Source organism: Peromyscus maniculatus, chromosome 21, assembly GCF_049852395.1.
Source record: "Peromyscus maniculatus bairdii isolate BWxNUB_F1_BW_parent chromosome 21, HU_Pman_BW_mat_3.1, whole genome shotgun sequence".
Classification (NCBI taxonomy): domain Eukaryota; kingdom Metazoa; phylum Chordata; class Mammalia; order Rodentia; family Cricetidae; genus Peromyscus; species Peromyscus maniculatus.
Window position 1 is genome coordinate 58,357,814 of NC_134872.1, and position 16,433 is coordinate 58,374,246.

Below are 16,433 nucleotides of genomic sequence, written 5' to 3' on the forward strand. Positions count from 1 at the left end.
GACAGCACGCAACATTCAGACTGGAATTTAGAGACCTGCACTACAGCCTGGACAAAGAATGTTGACTTGATAATGGTTGGTGTGAAAATCCACTGAGGAAGAAATACCTTTTCTGCATCTTGAAACTCTCCAGGCTGGGCTCCAAATCACAAGACTGCCTATCTATTCCTCCCCAGTGATAGGATTAAAGGCATGCACCCCTTTTTCTGACGTTATTTCTCTTATTTTGGGCAGTATTATATAATTACACCATTTTATCCTTCTCTTCTCTTTCTTCCATTCCAACACTCCCACATACCCCTCCTTGATCTCTTTCAAATTAATAGCCGTTTTTCATTAGCTGGCTTCACAGGCATATATATATATATATATATATATATATATATATATATATATATACATATACATATATATGCCTGTATATATACATATACATATATATATACATACACACACACACACACACACACATATATATATATTGAGCTCAGCATGTTTTTCCTATACTCCCTAAGCTCTAAACTATGAAATTATCAAATAAGTAATAAATGCCACCACCATATAGGAACTAGGGATGTAGACTAGACTAACCCACAAACACTGTTTTTATAGGAAGGGCAGTTAGGGTGCTGTCATGGAGGCTCAGGTCCTTAATCTCTGCACTGTGGAGAAAGAGATGGGTGGATCTCTGTGAGAATGAGACCAACCTGATGTACATAGTAAGTTCCAGGACAGCCAGAGCTATGTAGAGAGACCTGGTCTCCAAGGAAACAAGATAAAACAAAAAAGAAATAAACAGAGGTAGCACCCACCAAGGACTTTCCTGCTCCTGCACATTTGTCCCTCATCCACTTTTTCTTTTTGGTTTTTTGAGACAGGGTTTCTCTGTGTAGCTTTGGAGCCTCTCCTGGAACTCACTCTGTAGTACAGGGTGGCCTGGAACTCACAGAGATCCACCTGCCTCTGCCTCCCAAGTGCTGGGATTAAAGGCGTGCACCAACACCACCTGGACCTCATCTACTTTTCTAGTTGATACTCCGGTGACTTCCTCACACACCTTTAAGATTACCTAGAAGAAAATTAGTATTCCTGGGCACTAGTGATGACCTCACTGTATTAAAAGAGTAAGCCAACATCTGATTGGTTGGATTAAGAGGAGAAACTTAGGGATGAATCCTTTACCCTAAGGTGGGTCAAGGGCTGGGTTTTAGGAGGGAGTATATAAGCCAGAACCTGGGCCCTTCTTCACAACTACATTGGACAGTCATCTGCTTGGAGTTGCCTTATTCTGAAGAGGGAGAGCTCTTGAGATGAAAATGGATGGTTTCAACGAGAATGCCTGGTGGACATTGCCTGAAAACTTTGATGCCCCACTTGTGACATTCATAGATGAAGACCAAGAAGAGCACATATTTGGTAGGTGGCCTTTCCTATGTCTTCTTCCCCTCTCTGATGGTTTCCCAATCTTCTCCTTTTATGCAGTCTGTCCCAGATTCCTAGTTATTGTGTGACACCATTCCTGGGGAGATGTGGTCAAATATGTACTCACCCCTGAGAGGGAACCCATAACAGAAATCGAAGCCATCAGTAGAACTTGGTGAACCAATGAGAATTATTGGGGCTCCTTAGGGGTAGTAGTGAGGGGTTCCCCACAGGAGCAGAAATGACTCCAAGACAGCTGTGTCACTCAAGCCCACCCAGCATGGGTGACAGCTCACAAGCAACTCAACATGCCATTGTGTGATCTTTCCCAGGGGCTCAGCTGGTCTCTGCTTCTTTCAGACTTGTTGGACTGTGTTTCTGCCCAGCTCTGTCTGCCTCAGCCTGACTTCTGACAGTCTTGACTGCTTACCTACCCTTTTTGTTTTGTCATTTTGAGACAGAGTGTCTGTGTGTAGCCTTGGCTGTCCTGGAATCTGCTCTGTAGATCCAGATATCCCCCTGCCTCTGCCTCCAGAGTGCCGGGATTAAAGTTGTGTTTCGTCACCTCCCAGTTTGCTTAAGTAGACTTGGTGAGGTCTGATCAAGTTTCAGAACTTGCTTAGTTCTTCTGTCTTCAGGGGCTTTCCAGCAGGATGGAGTCTGTACCTTGCCCGGTTCTTAAACATTTTGCTGGATTTTTGCTTTTGATTTTTGAGATAGTGTCCCTCTATATAGCCCCGTGTGGCCTGGAACTAGCTTTATAATCCAGGCTGCCCTTGACCTCACAAGGATGTGTCTGTCTCTGTGCTCTGAGTGCCAGCATTAAAGGAGTGCACCACAATGACTGCCACACCCTTTTCTTCTGCCACACCCTGTTCTTCTGCCACACCCTGTTCTTCTGCCTCTTTTTCAACATCCACTGTCTTTATTTACAGCTTCACTCAGAACAGGTTTTAATCTTGGAGGTAACTGCCACCCAATTCCAGCCTCCTCACATAGTGCTAGTGGCTTATAAATCCTTTTGTTGTATCTTGTGTGTTCAGGCCATGAAGACTTATACCTCAGAAGCATCGAGCTACACAGCAACACCCTCATTCAACTGGAGAGGTGGTTTACAGCCTCAGGCCAGACTCGAGTCACTGTGGTTGGACCACTCAGAGCAAAGCGGTGGTTGATGGATATGATTCGGAGTGTGGGGAGCCAGCAAGCTTACCACCAGGCCCGAGGTAGGTGACTTTGACAGATATGCCCTTGAGGGTTGACTGCCTGACAGATAATAGTTGTATGGCACCATAGATTCTGATTGAGTCTCTCAGGACTGTGGGAATCCAGATGCTCCTCAAAGTCCATTCTAAGGGAAACAGTTTTAGGTTATAGCCATTTTCATTTCCTGAGGTCTCTAAGATCCTGGGGAGGTATGAATAGATGACCTGGGTGGGTGGGCCTGGGCTTGTCTGTATTCTTTCCCTATCCTGTCCCCAAGGGAGTCTTGGATCCCAGTCCTGAGCTTCACTTTACCAGTGTTCCACTTTCTCTCCCTAGGTGAAAAGATGTTGCATCGCGTCCAGAACCAACCCCTGACCAAAGCTGACTTGGATAACTCTTTCAGCATGCTCGCATACATATTTGGCCTGATTCTTGATATCGTTTTTGGGTTCTGACCTGGCTGGCCTGGACCTCACAGAGATACACCTGGCTTTGTCTCCCGAGTACCGGGATTAAAGGTGTTCACCACTGCCAGGCTCATATTTACTATATTCTACCAAGAAAATACTGTACTGTTGAAACTAATCCTGGACTTTTCAAGTATAACCTGTTTTTATGTTCACGCTATCTGTATTATTTCTCCTACTGTTGTACATAAAATCTTTTGTACCTTCAAAAAAAGGACAAACACTATTGAATTGTTTAAGGTAACATATATAGAATATACAAATCATGAAGACAGAAAATTGGACACTATCTCAAGATGTAGAAGAAAGAAAGAAAGAGCAATGACTTCCTACGTACAGATTGTCTGTTTTGTGTGAGGAAAAAGTCCCACAAATGGAGAGTAGAATCAAGAAATAATATCATGAATGTATTAAATCAATAAATTAATGTAATTCATGAATATCATAAATGTAATTATTGAATGAATACTGTGAATGTAATCCATGAATACCACCAATGTAATGATTATTATGAGTGTAATTATAAATAAATAAATATATATATATATATAAATAAATAAAACACAGCTTGGCCTTGGGTGGTCCTGCACACATTTAATCCCAGTCCTCAGGAAGCAGAGGCAGGAAGATCTTTGTGACTTTGAGGCCAGCCTGGTCTACAGTGCAAGATCCAGCAATGGCACTAAGCTACACAGAGCAATTCTTTCTCAAAAACCAAAAAATAAGTGAAACAAACAAACAAACACACAAACAAACACTTAATAATAAAACAAAAAATTAAAATTAGATGTGAACAATGACAACATATTGCCCAAGAGCTTGTCGTCACTAATTTTTTCTATCAAACAAACATTTCTTGAAGGGCTGGGTTGATACGCACACCTTTAATCCTAGCACTGGGGAGGCAGAGTCAGGAGGTACCCTGTGAGTTCCAGGACAGCCAGACCGACACTAGAGAGACCCAGTATTATTTGACATGAAACAAACAAAGAAACAAAGAGAGTTAAAGAGAAAAAAAGGAATTATCGTGGCCAAGGTGGTTACCATTGCTATAAATCAAGCCTGATAAATCTTGAGCCCTGAGAAATCAGTAACTTGCCAGAGATGACCACGCCTCAGAAAAAGCTGTACTATAATAACCAGGCCATCTTTACAATGTTGCTTAAACATCCATGCACCTAGATGCTGACATAACACAACATTCAGACTGGAATTTAGAGACCTGCACCGCAGCCTGGAGAAAGAATGTTGACTTGATAATAGTTGGTGTGAAACTTCACTGAAGGAGAAATACCTTGTCTGCATCTTGAATTTCTGCAGGCTGGGCTCAAACTCACAGGACTGCCTATCTCTGCCTCCCCAGTGTTGGGAATAAAGACATGTATCCCCTTTTCTGACTTTATTTCTCTTAATTTGGGGAGTATTATATAATTATACCATTTTATCTCTTCCCTTTCATCCATTCCAACCCAATCACATACCCCTCTTTGATCTCTTTCAAATTCATGGCCGATGTCATTAGCTGTCTTCACAGACATATGTGTGTGTGTGTGTATATATATATATGTATATATATGTATATGTATATATGTATGTACATATGTATGTACATATGTATGTATGTAATGAGCTCAGCATGTTTTCCTCTACCCCCTAAGCTCTAAACTATGAAATTATCAAATAAATAATAAATTCCACACCCTATAGGAACTAGGGATGTAGACTAGACTGTGGGCGCCATGGGCCCTGTCCCCTGACTGTGAGTGGCTGCGGCCTTGCTTGCTGACCTTGATCAGATGTCCTCCCTCTTCAGATTCCCTGTCGGTATCCACCCTTCTGAATGCTTAAGGGAAGTTCCTTGTTTGTGTATCCTGCATTTTGGGCGTTAACAACTTAGATGCAAGAATGTAGAACATTGGGTCTGGAATGTACACCATTGGTAGCGAACTTCTGCCCTCCGGGGGTTCCTCCATTTGTGCTGTAAGCCTGTATTTAAGGTTTCTTCCCCCTTTCAATAAACGGCATTCGACATCCAATCGTGACGAATGACTCGCTGTCTCTTGTCTCTATTTTTAATCCGCAGCCCTTTGCTTGGACATGGTGAACGGGAATCGGTAATGCGGGCGTTACCGCTACAAATGGAGGTTCCCTCCGAGATCTGAGAAAGAACGACCAGCTGATGGACACTCTTGGAAGGCCGGCCGGCATTTTAAAGGTAAGAGTGAATTGAAATGGGTGCAATTAGCTCACAGTCAGTCAATTGGACTGTTGAAGCAGGAAGGCACCAAAGTTAAGTAAGGGCAAGACAGCTAAAGATTTTAAATGAAAAAGGAAATCTTCCCAAAAGAGAAGAGGGAAGAAAAGGAAGTTTCCTGTTAGCAAAGGGAGAAAAAAATTTAATCAAAAAAAAAAAGAATTTTCCCGGTAAAAAGCGGACAAATTTTTGAAACTAGGCCTAAAGATTGGGGCTCTGTAGAGAAAGGATGAAGGAAAGAGAAAAGCCTCTTCCCGTGGTAATGGAGGATGTAAAGATTTTTTCCAGTTGTAGAGTTTTCAGGATAGCTGGAAACTCTTGAGTTTTTTCTTCCTGCCAGTGCAGAGCAGCAGCATCTGAATTCCTAAGCATTGGTACTTAATTGTGGTTGACTTGAGGGATTGTTTCTTCACCATTCCTTTGCATCCCGAGGACAGTCCTCGCTTTGCTTTCAGTGTTCCTTCAGAAAATCTTAAGGAACCTTATCAGAGATATCAGTGGGTCGTATTGCCTCAAGGAATGGCCAATAGCCCTACTATATGTCAAATTTATGTGTCTTTGGCCCTAGCTCCAGTTCGAAAATCTTTTCCAGGTGTTTATATAATTCACTACATGGATGATATATTAATGGCTGCTAAAGATAAAAAACTTGTTTTTGATGCCTTTTCTAATTTACAAGAGGTTCTTAGCCTGGCTAATTTACAGGTAGCCCCAGAAAAGGTACAGGTGTCTTTTCCCTATCATTATTTAGGTCATGAATTGTTACGCACGGGCATATGCCCACAAAAGATTACTCTGCGTATGGATCAGCTACGCACACTTAATGATTTCCAAACCTTTCTGGGAGATATTCAATGGCTTCGGCCCACTTTAAAAATTCCAACAGGTCAGCTTCGCCCCTTGTATGATGTCTTAAAGGGCTACCCTGACCCTTCATCTCCCCGTAAATTAACAGCTGAAGGACGTGTAGCCCTACAATGTGTGCAAGAAGCCCTGGAACAGGCTCACGTACAGTATATAGATCTTAATTCTCCCTTATTGTATTTGATATTTTGTTTTACTCATTCACCTACTGGAGTGTTTTGGCAAACAGGTCCTATTTTATGGGTACATTCCCCAGCTTCTCCAGCAAAAATCATCACTCCTTATCCAAAGGCTGTCGCTCAGATTATATTTAAGGGAATCAAGATCAGTGTTCAAACTTTTGGTAAGGAGCCAGATATTGTGGTGACCCCATACACCCAGTCTCAAGTAGCATGGTTGCAAGCTAATGATAATGATTGGGCCATATTGACATGCTCCATGCAAGGTCAGTTTGATACTCACTACCCCTCCAATGATGTGTGTCAATTTTTTAAATTGCATCCTGTTATATTTCCCAAGATAGTACAAATGACTCCTATTCCTCAGGCCCGTGTGGTATTTACTGATGGCACTTCATGTGGTTTTGCTGTGGTGGTTTCTGGTAACATAGTAAAGAGAATAAAAGTCCAGGGCTGTTGCTTGCTTTACAGATGTTTTCTGATGAGAGTGTAAATATTTATACCGATAGTCAATATGTGGCACATGCCATTATGCCTTTGGAAACAACAGCCTACATACCATCCAATTCTTCCATTCATGAATACTTATTGCAAGTGCAAGGACTTATATGGTCCCGCTCACATAACCTTTATGTGGGCCATATTAGAGCTCATACTCAATTGCCTGGACCTCTAAGTGAAGGTAATCAGAGGGCTGACGCCATTACTCGTATGGCTGTCACATTAGTCTGTTCTGCCTTTGATAAGGCTACTCAGTTGCATCAGCGTTATCATCTTAATGCTGGATCTCTCCGTTATCATACAGGCATAACCCGGGAACAAGCCATTCAGATAGTTAAATCATGCCCTATTTGTGTGGAATTTTTACCTGTTCCTCATTTGGGAGTTAATCCTCGAGGACTTTTACCTAATCATGTGTGGCAGATGGACGTCACACACGTGCCTTCCTTTGGAAAATTACAATATGTCCATGTGTCTATTGATACATATTCTTCTCTAATTTTTGCTTCTGTCCATTCAGGGGAAAAGGTTAAGGATGTAAAGAATCATTGTCTTCATGCTTTTGCTTACATGGGAGTGCCAAAATGCATAAAGACTGATAATGGTCCCGCCTACAGTAGTACGGGATTTTCAAAATTCTGCCAAGATTTTTCTATTGTTAATAAGACTGGTATTCCTTATAATCCTCAAGGGCAGGCTATAGTAGAACGCTGCCATCGTACCTTAAAAACTTATATTGCTAAAGTAAAAAGGGGGGACCTAGGGGCTCATCTCTCCTCTCCACATTCTATTCTTTCCCTTGTTTTATATATTTTAAATTTTTTATCGGTGGATTCTGCTGGAGTATCTGCTGCAGATAAGCACTGGAGGGCTCCTGTTGCAAATCATCCTCTGGTGCGATGGAAAGATCTTTCTACTGGCACTTGGAGGGGACCCGATCCAGTGTTGGTGTGGGCCCGGGGATCTGTTTGTGTCTTTCCACAGGACAATGAAGTTCCTCTTTGGGTTCCTGAACGCTGTGTGCATCCTGTGGCTGCTGCTGAATCACAACATGGCAGAGACCTATTGGGCATTCGTAAAAAACTCTCCCCTTCTGATGCCAATGGGGATTGAGAGCCCAATACGGCCAGCCTTGGCAAACATTATTGTAAGCCTAGGAACTGTAGTCATGTGGTTGGATTCCTCAGAAGGTAATGTATGGTAACTTTTTTCAAAAAACATTGAGAATGTATCACACCTTGGAGATTAAGGATAACTCTGAAGGTCAATAAACTTCATTTGCTAACAGTAGCATGCCAGCTAAGCCTTTTTCGCATTTTGCAACCCCCCCTCAAGCTGGTGTAGTACCTACTTTTCAGGAATGGCTCTGTGCAACATTTATTTGCCTCCTGAAATTCATCTAGCCTTTTTGAAGATACCTCAAAATTTGTGAGCCTGAATGTAGCCATTATTGAGGCCATTAGTACTGCTCCTTGTTTGCTGTTTTTGTTTTCTGTTTTCTTTATGTTTCTCAGTTGTTCTCTTGCAGACCTGCCAGCCTAAGTAGTGCTGGGATCAAGAAAAATGGGCCTTCATGGTTCGTGTTCCTGGAGCCGTGTCCATGCCAGTGGACCGTGGCAGCTAGACACAGATGATGCTCACATGCTCCAGAAGAGACTCTGACATCGCTGTTGCCACTGCTGCTATTGTTTCTGGGATTGCTATTTCATAATTGGTTGCTACAGCTAGCACAATGGAGACCCTGGCAGCAAAAGTAGCTACCACAGTTAGTTAATCTTTCTTCTTACTGGGCATGATAAATTTAATTCCACTTCTATACATTATAATTGGCTTTGTAAGTTGTAAAAAATTATTGAAACTCAAGTTCCATTTACTTATGGGATACCACCTTACAAGGAATCCAATTTGCAGTAAGGCTTGTTTAAGAAGGGAATGGTTCAATTGCCTTTAGCCTCCTGGCTATGGGTGGGTTAGGACTTCTGTTGGTCTTTTCTTCGTCACACAGATTGCAAGCCCAGTGCCACTTTGAGATCTTTGGCAGCAGTCACTCTACAGCTCACATGGTTGAGTCTGTATGATAATGAGTATTCAGAGACGGGTAATGCTTGGGGGGCGGCCATCAACCTAAGATAGAGCACTTGTGTGGCCTGGGCAGGTGTCTCTATGACGGGTAAGGTGATCTGCTGACGTCCCACGCAACCTAAGTCAGAAGCTCATTTAATAAAAAGGGGGGAACCTGTGGGCGCCATGGGCCCTGGCACCCGACTGTGAGTGGCTGCGGCCTTGCTTGCTGACCTTGATCAGATGTCCTCCATATTCAGATTCCCTGCCGGTATCCACCCTTCTGAATGCTTAAGGGAAGTTCCTTGTTTGTGTATCCTGCATTTTGGGCATTAATAACTAAGATGCAAGAATGTAGAACATTGGGTCTGGAATGTAGACCATTGGTAGCGAACTTCTGCCCTCCGGGGGTTCCTCCATTTGTGCTGTAAGCCTGTATTTAAGGTTTCTTCCCTCTTTCAATAAACGGCATTCGACATCCAATCATGACAAATGACTCCCTGTCTCTTGTCTCTATTTTTAATCTGCAGCCCTTCGCTCGGACATGGTGAACGGGTATCTGTAATGCGGGCATTACCGTTACACTAGACTAACCCACAAACACTGATTTTATAAGAAGGGCAGTTAGGGTGCTGTCATGGTGCCTCAGGTCCTTAATCCCTGCACTGTGGAGGAAGAGATGGGTGGATCTCTGTGAGAATGAGACCAACCTGATGTACATAGTAAGTTCCAGGACAGCCAGAGCTATGTAGAGAGACCTGGTCTCCAAGGAAACAAGATAAAACAAAAAAGAAATAAACAGAGGTAGCACCCACCAAGGACCTTCGTGCTCCTGCACATTTGTCCCTCATCCACTTTTTCTTTTTGATTTTTTGATACAGGGTTTCTCTGTGTAGCTTTGGAGCCTGCCCTGGAACTCACTCTTTAGCACAGGGTGGCCTGGAACTCACAGAGATCCACATGCCTCTGCCTCCCAATTACTGGGATTAAAGGCGTGCACCAACACCACCCGGACCTCATCCACTTTTCTAGTTGATGCTCATGAGACTTCCTCCAGCACTTTTAAGATTACCTAGAAGAAAATTAGTATTCTTGGGACTAGTGATGACCTCACTGTATTAAAAGAGTAAGCCAAGTGCTGATTGGTTGGATTAATAGGGGAAACTTAGGGATGAATCCTTTACCCTAAGGTGGGTCAAGGGCTGGGTTTTAGGAGGGAGTATATTAGCCAGAACTTGGGCCATTCTTCACAATTACATTGGACAGTCATCTGCTTGGAGTTGCCTTCTTCTGAAGTGGGAGCAATGGATCTTTTGATGGATATAGATGGTTTCAACGAGAATGCCTGGTGGACATTGCCTGAAAACTTTGGTGCCCCACTTGTGACATTCATAGATGAAGCCCAGGGAGAGCACATATTTGGTAGGTGGTCTTTCCTATGTCTTCTTCCCCTCTTTCATGGTTTTCCAATCTTCTCCTTTTATGCAGTCTGTCCCAGATTCCTAGTTGTTGTGTGACACCATTCCTGGGGAGATGTGGGCAAGTATGTACTCAGCCCTGAGAGGGAACCTATACCAGCCAAGGAAGCCATCAGTAGAACTTGGTGAACCAATGAGAATTATTGGGGCTCCTTAGGGGTAGTAGTGAGGGGTTACCCACAGGAGCAGAAATGACTCCAAGACAGCTGTGTCACTCAAGCCCACCCAGCATGGGTGACAGCTCACAAGCAACTCAACATGCCATTGTGTGATCTTTCCCAGGGGCTCAGCTGGTCTCTGCTTCTTTCAGACTTGTTGGACTGTGTTTCTCCCCAGCTCTGTCTGCCTCAGCCTGACTTCTGACAGTCTTTACTGCTTACCTACCCTTTTTGTTTTGTCATTTTGAGACAGAGTGTCTGTGTGTAGCCTTGGCTGTCCTGGAATCTGCTCTGTAGATCAAGATATCCCCCTGCCTCTGCCTCTGCCTCCAGAGTGCCGGGATTAAAGGTGTGTCTGATCACCTCCCAGTTTACTTAAGTGCACTTGGCGAGGTCTGATCAATTTTGATGGACTTCCAGAACTTGCTTATTTCTTCTGTCTTAAGGGTCTTTGCTGCAGGATGGAGTGTGTACCTTGCCGGGTTCTTAAACATTTTGTGGATTTTTGCTTTTGATTTTTGAGATAGTGTCCCTCTATATAGCCCTGTGTGGCCTGGAACTAGCTTTATAATCCAGGCTGCCCTTGACCTCACAAGGATGTGTCTGTCTGTGTGCTCTGGGTGCCAGCATTAAAGGAGTGCACCACCATGACCACCACACCCTGTTCTTCTATCTCTTCTTAAACATCCACTGTGTTTATTTACAGCTTCACTCAGAACAGGTTTTAATCTTGGAGGTAACTGCCACCCAATTCCAGCCTCCTCACATAGTGCTAGTGGCTTATAAATCCTTTTGTTGTATCTTGTGTGTTCAGGCCATGAAGACTTATACCTCAGAAGCATCGAGCTACACAGCAACACCCTCATTCAACTGGAGAGGTGGTTTACAGCCTCAGGCCAGACTCGAGTCACTGTGGTTGGACCACTCAGAGCAAAGCGGTGGTTGATGGATCTGATTCGGAGTGTGGGAAGCCAGCAAGCTTACCACCAGGCCCGAGGTAGGTGACTTTGACAGATATGCCCTTGAGGGTTGACTGCCTGACAGATAATAGTTGTATGGCACCATAGATTCTGATTGAGTCTCTCAGGACTGTGGGAATCCAGATGCTCTTCAAAGTCCATTCTGAGGGAAACAGTTTTAGGTTATAGCCATGTTCATTTCCTGAGGTCTCTAAGATCCTGGGGAGGTAGGAATAGATGACCTCGTGGGTGGACTGGGCTTGTCTGTATTCTTCCCCTATCCTGTCCCCAAGGGAGTCTTGGATCCCAGTCCTGAGCTTCACTTTACCAGTGTTCCACTTTCTCTCCCTAGGTGAAAAGATGTTGCATCGCGTCCAGAACCAAACCCTGTCCACAGCTGACTTGGATGACTCTTTCAGCATGCCCGCATACACATTTGGCCTGATTCTTGATATCATTTTTGGGTTCTGACCTGGCTGGCCTCGACCTCACAGAGATACACCTGGCTTTGTCTCCCGAGTACCGGGATTAAAGGTGTTCACCACTGCCAGGCTCATATTTACTATATTCCACCGAGAAAATACTGTACTGTTGAAAATAACCCTGGACTTTTCAAGTATAACCTGTTTTTATGTTCACGCTATCTGTATTATTTCTCCTACTGTTGTACATAAAATCTTTTGTACCTTCAAAAAAAAGGACAAACACTATTGAATCTTTTAAGATAACATATATAGAATATACAAATCATGGAGACAGAAAAATTAGACATTATCTCAAGATGTAGAAGAAAGAAATAAAGAGCAATGACTTCCTAAGTACAGAATGTCTGTTTTGTGTGATGGAAAAGTCCCAGAAATGGAGAGTCGATTGAAGAAATAATATTATGAATGTATTAAATCAATAAATTAATGTAATTCATGAATGTCATAAATATAATTATTGAATAAATATTGTGAATGTAATCCATGAATACCATGAATGTAATTATTATCATGAGTGTAACTATAAATAAACAATAAATAAATAAACAATTAATTAAATAAAAAACAGCGTGGCAGTGGGTGGTCCTGCGCACATTTAATCACAGGCCTCAGGAAGCAGAGGCAGGCAGATCTTTGTGACTTTGAGGCCAGCCTGGTCTACAGTGCAAGATCCAGCAATGGCACTAAGCTACACAGAGCAATTCTTTCTCAACAACCAAAAATTAAGTAAATAAAACAAATAGACAAACATACAAACACTTAATAAAACAAAAAATTGAAATTAGATGTGAACAATGACAACATATTCCCCAAGAGCTTGTTGTCACAAATTTTTTCTATCAAACACAAACATTTCTTGAAGGGCTGGGTGGAGATGCACACCTTTAATGCTAGCACTGGAGAGGCAGAGTCAGGAGGTACCCTGTGAGTTCCAGGACAGCCAGACCTACATTAGAGAGACCCAGTCTTATTTATCATGAAACAAACAAAGAAACAAAGAGAGTTAAAGAGAAAAAAGGAAATTATTTTGGCCAAGGTGGTTACCATTGCTATAAATCAAGCCTGATAAATCTTGAGCCCTGAGAAATCAGTAACTTGCCAGAGATGACCAAGTTTCAGAAAAAGCTGCACTATAATAAGCAGGCCATCTTTACAATGTTGCTTCAAACATGCAGCACCTAGATGCTGACATAACACAACATTCAGACTGGAATTTAGAGACCTGCACTGCAGCCTGGAGAAAGAATGTTGACTTGATAATGGTTGGTGTGAAACTTCACTGAACGAGAAATACCTTGTCTGCATCTTGAATTTCTGCAGGCTGGGCTCAAACTCACAGTACTGCCTATCTCTGCCTCCCCAGTGTTGGGAATAAAAACATGTACCCCCATTTCTGACTTTATTTCTCTTAATTTGGGGAGTATTATATAATTACACCATTTTATCTCTTCCCTTTCATCCATTCCAACCCAATCACATACCCCTCCTTGATCTCTTTCAAATTCATGGCCGATTTCATTAGCTGTCTTCACAGACATATGTATATATTTATATATATACATATATATATATATATATATATATATATATATATGTGTGTGTGTGTGTGTGTGTGTGTATGTATATTTGTATGTACATATGTATGTATGTAACGAGCTCAGCATGTTTTCCTCTACCCCCTAAGCTCTAAACTATGAAATTATCAAATAAATAATAAATTCCACACCCTATAGGAACTAGGGATGTAGACTAGACTAACCCACAAACACTGTTTTTATAAGAAGGGCAGTTAAGGTGCTGTCATGGTGCCTCAGGTCCTTAATCCCTGCACTGTGGAGGAAGAGATGGGTGGATCTCTGTGAGAATGAGACTAACCTGATGTACATAGTAAGTTCCAACAGCCAGAGCTATGTAGCGAGACCTGGTCTCCAAGGAAACAAGATAAAACAAAAAAGAAATAAACAGAGGTAGCACCCACCAAGGACCTTCCTGCTCCTGCACATTTGTCCCTCATCCACTTTTTTTTTTTTTTTTTTTTTTTTTTTTTTTGAGACAGGGTTTCTCTCTGTAGCTTTGGAGCCTGCCCTGGAACTCACTCTTTAGCACAGGGTGGCCTCGAACTCACAGATATCCACCTGCCTCTGCCTCCCAAGTGCTGGAGTGCACCAACACCACTTGGACCTCATCTACTTTTCTAGTTGATACTCCGGAGACTTCCTCATGCACCTTTAAGATTACCTAGAAGAAAATTAGTATTCTTGGGACTAGTGATGACCTCAATGTATTAAAAGAGTAAGCCAAGTGCTGATTGGTTGGATTAATAGGGGAAACTTAGGGATGAATCCTTTACCCTAAGGTGCGTCAAGGCCTGATTTTTAGGAGGGAGTATATTAGCCAGAACCAGGGCCCTTCTTCACAACTACATTGGACAGTCATCTGCTTGGAGTTGCCTCATTCTGAAGTGGGAGCAATGGATCTTTTGATGGATATAGATGGTTTCAACGAGAATGCCTGGTGGACATTGCCTGAAAACTTTGATGTCCCACTTGTGACATTCATAGATGAAGCCCAGGGAGAGCACATATTTGGTAGGTGGCCTTTCCTATGTCCTCTTCCCCTCTTTCATGGTTTTCCAAGCTTCTCCTTTTATGTTGTCTGTCCCAGATTCCCAGTTGTTGTGTGACACCATTCCTGGGGAGATGTGGGCAAGTATGTACTCAGCCCTGAGAGGGAACCTATACCAGCCAAGGAAGCCATCAGTAGAACTTGGTGAACCAACGAGAATTATTGGGGCTCCTTAGGGGTAGTAGTGAGGGGTTACCCACAGGAGCAGAAATGACTCCAAGTCAGCTGTGTCACTCAAGCCCACCCAGCATTGGTGACAGATCACAAGCAACTCAACATGCCATTGTGTGATCTTTCCCAGGGGCTCAGCTGGTCTCTGCTTCTTTCAGACTTGATGGACTGTGTTTCTCCCCAGCTCTGTCTGCCTCAGCCTGACTTCTGACAGTCTTTACTGCTTACCTACCCTTTTTGTTTTGTCATTTTGAGACAGAGTGTCTGTGTGTAGCCTTGGCTGTCCTGGAATCTGCTCTGTAGATCAAGATATCCCCCTGCTTCTGCTCCAGAGTGCCAGGATTAAAGGTGTGTTTGATCACCTCCCAGTTTACTTAAGTGCACTTGGCCAGGTCTGATCAATTTTGAAGGACTTCCAGAACTTGCTTATTTCTTCTGTCTTAAGGGGCTTTCCTGCAGGATGAAGTGTGTACCTTGCCCGGTTCTTAAACATTTTGTGGATTTTTGCTTTTGATTTTTGAGATAGTGTCCCTCTATATAGCCCTGTGTGGCCTGGAACTAGCTTTATAATCCAGGCTGCCCTTGACCTCACAAGGATGTGTCTGTCTGTGTGCTCTGGGTGCCAGCATTAAAGGAGTGCACCACCATGACAGCCACACCCTGTTCTTCTGCCACACCCTGTTCTTCTGCCTCTTTTTCAACATCCACTGTCTTTATTTACAGCTTCACTCAGAACAGGTTTTAATCTTGGAGGTAACTGCCACCCAATTCCAGCCTCCTCACATAGTGCTAGTGGCTTATAAATCCTTTTGTTGTATCTTGTGTGTTCAGGCCATGAAGATGGATACCTCAGAAGCATCGAGCTACACAGCAACACCCTCATTCAACTGGAGAGGTGGTTTACAGCCTCAGGCCAGACTCGAGTCACTGTGGTTGGACCACTCAGAGCAAAGCGGTGGTTGATGGATATGATTCGGAGTGTGGGGAGCCAGCAAGCTTACCACCAGGCCCGAGGTAGATGACTTTGACAGATATGCCTTTGACGGTTGACTGCCTGACAGATAATAGTTGTATGGCACCATAGATTCTGATTGAGTCTCTCAGGACTGTGGGAATTCAGATGCTCCTCAAAGTCCATTCTGAGGGAAACAGTTTTAGGTTACAGACATTTTCATTTCTTCAGGTCTCTAAGATCCTGGGGAGGAATGAATAGATGACTGGTTGGTTGGGCCTGGGCTTGTCTGTATTCTTTCCCTATCCTGTCCCCAAGGGAGTCTTGGATCCCAGTCCTGAGCTTCACTTTACCAGTGTTCCACTTTCTCTCCCTAGGTGAAAAGATGTTGCATCGCGTCCAGAACCAAATCCTGTCCACAGCTGACTTGGATGACTCTTTCAGCATGTCCGCATACATATTTGGCCTGATTCTTGATATCGTTTTTGGGTTCTGACCTGGCTGGCCTCGACCTCACAGAGATACACCTGGCTTTGTCTCCCGAGTACCGGGATTAAAGGTGTTCACCACTGCCAGGCTCATATTTACTATATTCCACCGAGAAAATACTGTACTGTTGAAAATAATCTTGGACTTTTCAAGTATAACCTG

At 43.2% G+C, this 16,433-nt stretch overlaps 3 protein-coding genes across 3 annotated transcripts; all 3 read left to right on the plus strand.

The window, feature by feature from the left end:
* Positions 1-1,316: 1,316 nt before the first annotated feature.
* Positions 1,317-3,269, plus strand: LOC143269880 (KH homology domain-containing protein 1-like). Its single transcript, XM_076557101.1, has 3 exons — positions 1,317-1,416; positions 2,457-2,648; positions 2,965-3,269. The coding sequence occupies exons 1-3, from the start codon at positions 1,317-1,319 to the stop codon at positions 3,081-3,083; spliced, it is 411 nt and encodes a 136-aa protein (XP_076413216.1). The 3' UTR covers positions 3,084-3,269.
* Positions 3,270-10,258: 6,989 nt separating this feature from the next.
* On the plus strand, positions 10,259-12,369 carry LOC143269881 (KH homology domain-containing protein 1-like). Its single transcript, XM_076557102.1, has 3 exons — positions 10,259-10,376; positions 11,405-11,587; positions 11,902-12,369. The coding sequence occupies exons 1-3, from the start codon at positions 10,259-10,261 to the stop codon at positions 12,018-12,020; spliced, it is 420 nt and encodes a 139-aa protein (XP_076413217.1). The 3' UTR covers positions 12,021-12,369.
* A 2,135-nt stretch (positions 12,370-14,504) lies between these two features.
* On the plus strand, positions 14,505-16,278 carry LOC102927447 (KH homology domain-containing protein 1-like). Its single transcript, XM_076557103.1, has 3 exons — positions 14,505-14,622; positions 15,662-15,844; positions 16,160-16,278. Exons 1-3 carry the CDS (start codon positions 14,505-14,507, stop codon positions 16,276-16,278), a joined length of 420 nt encoding a protein of 139 aa, XP_076413218.1.
* Positions 16,279-16,433: the final 155 nt, after the last annotated feature.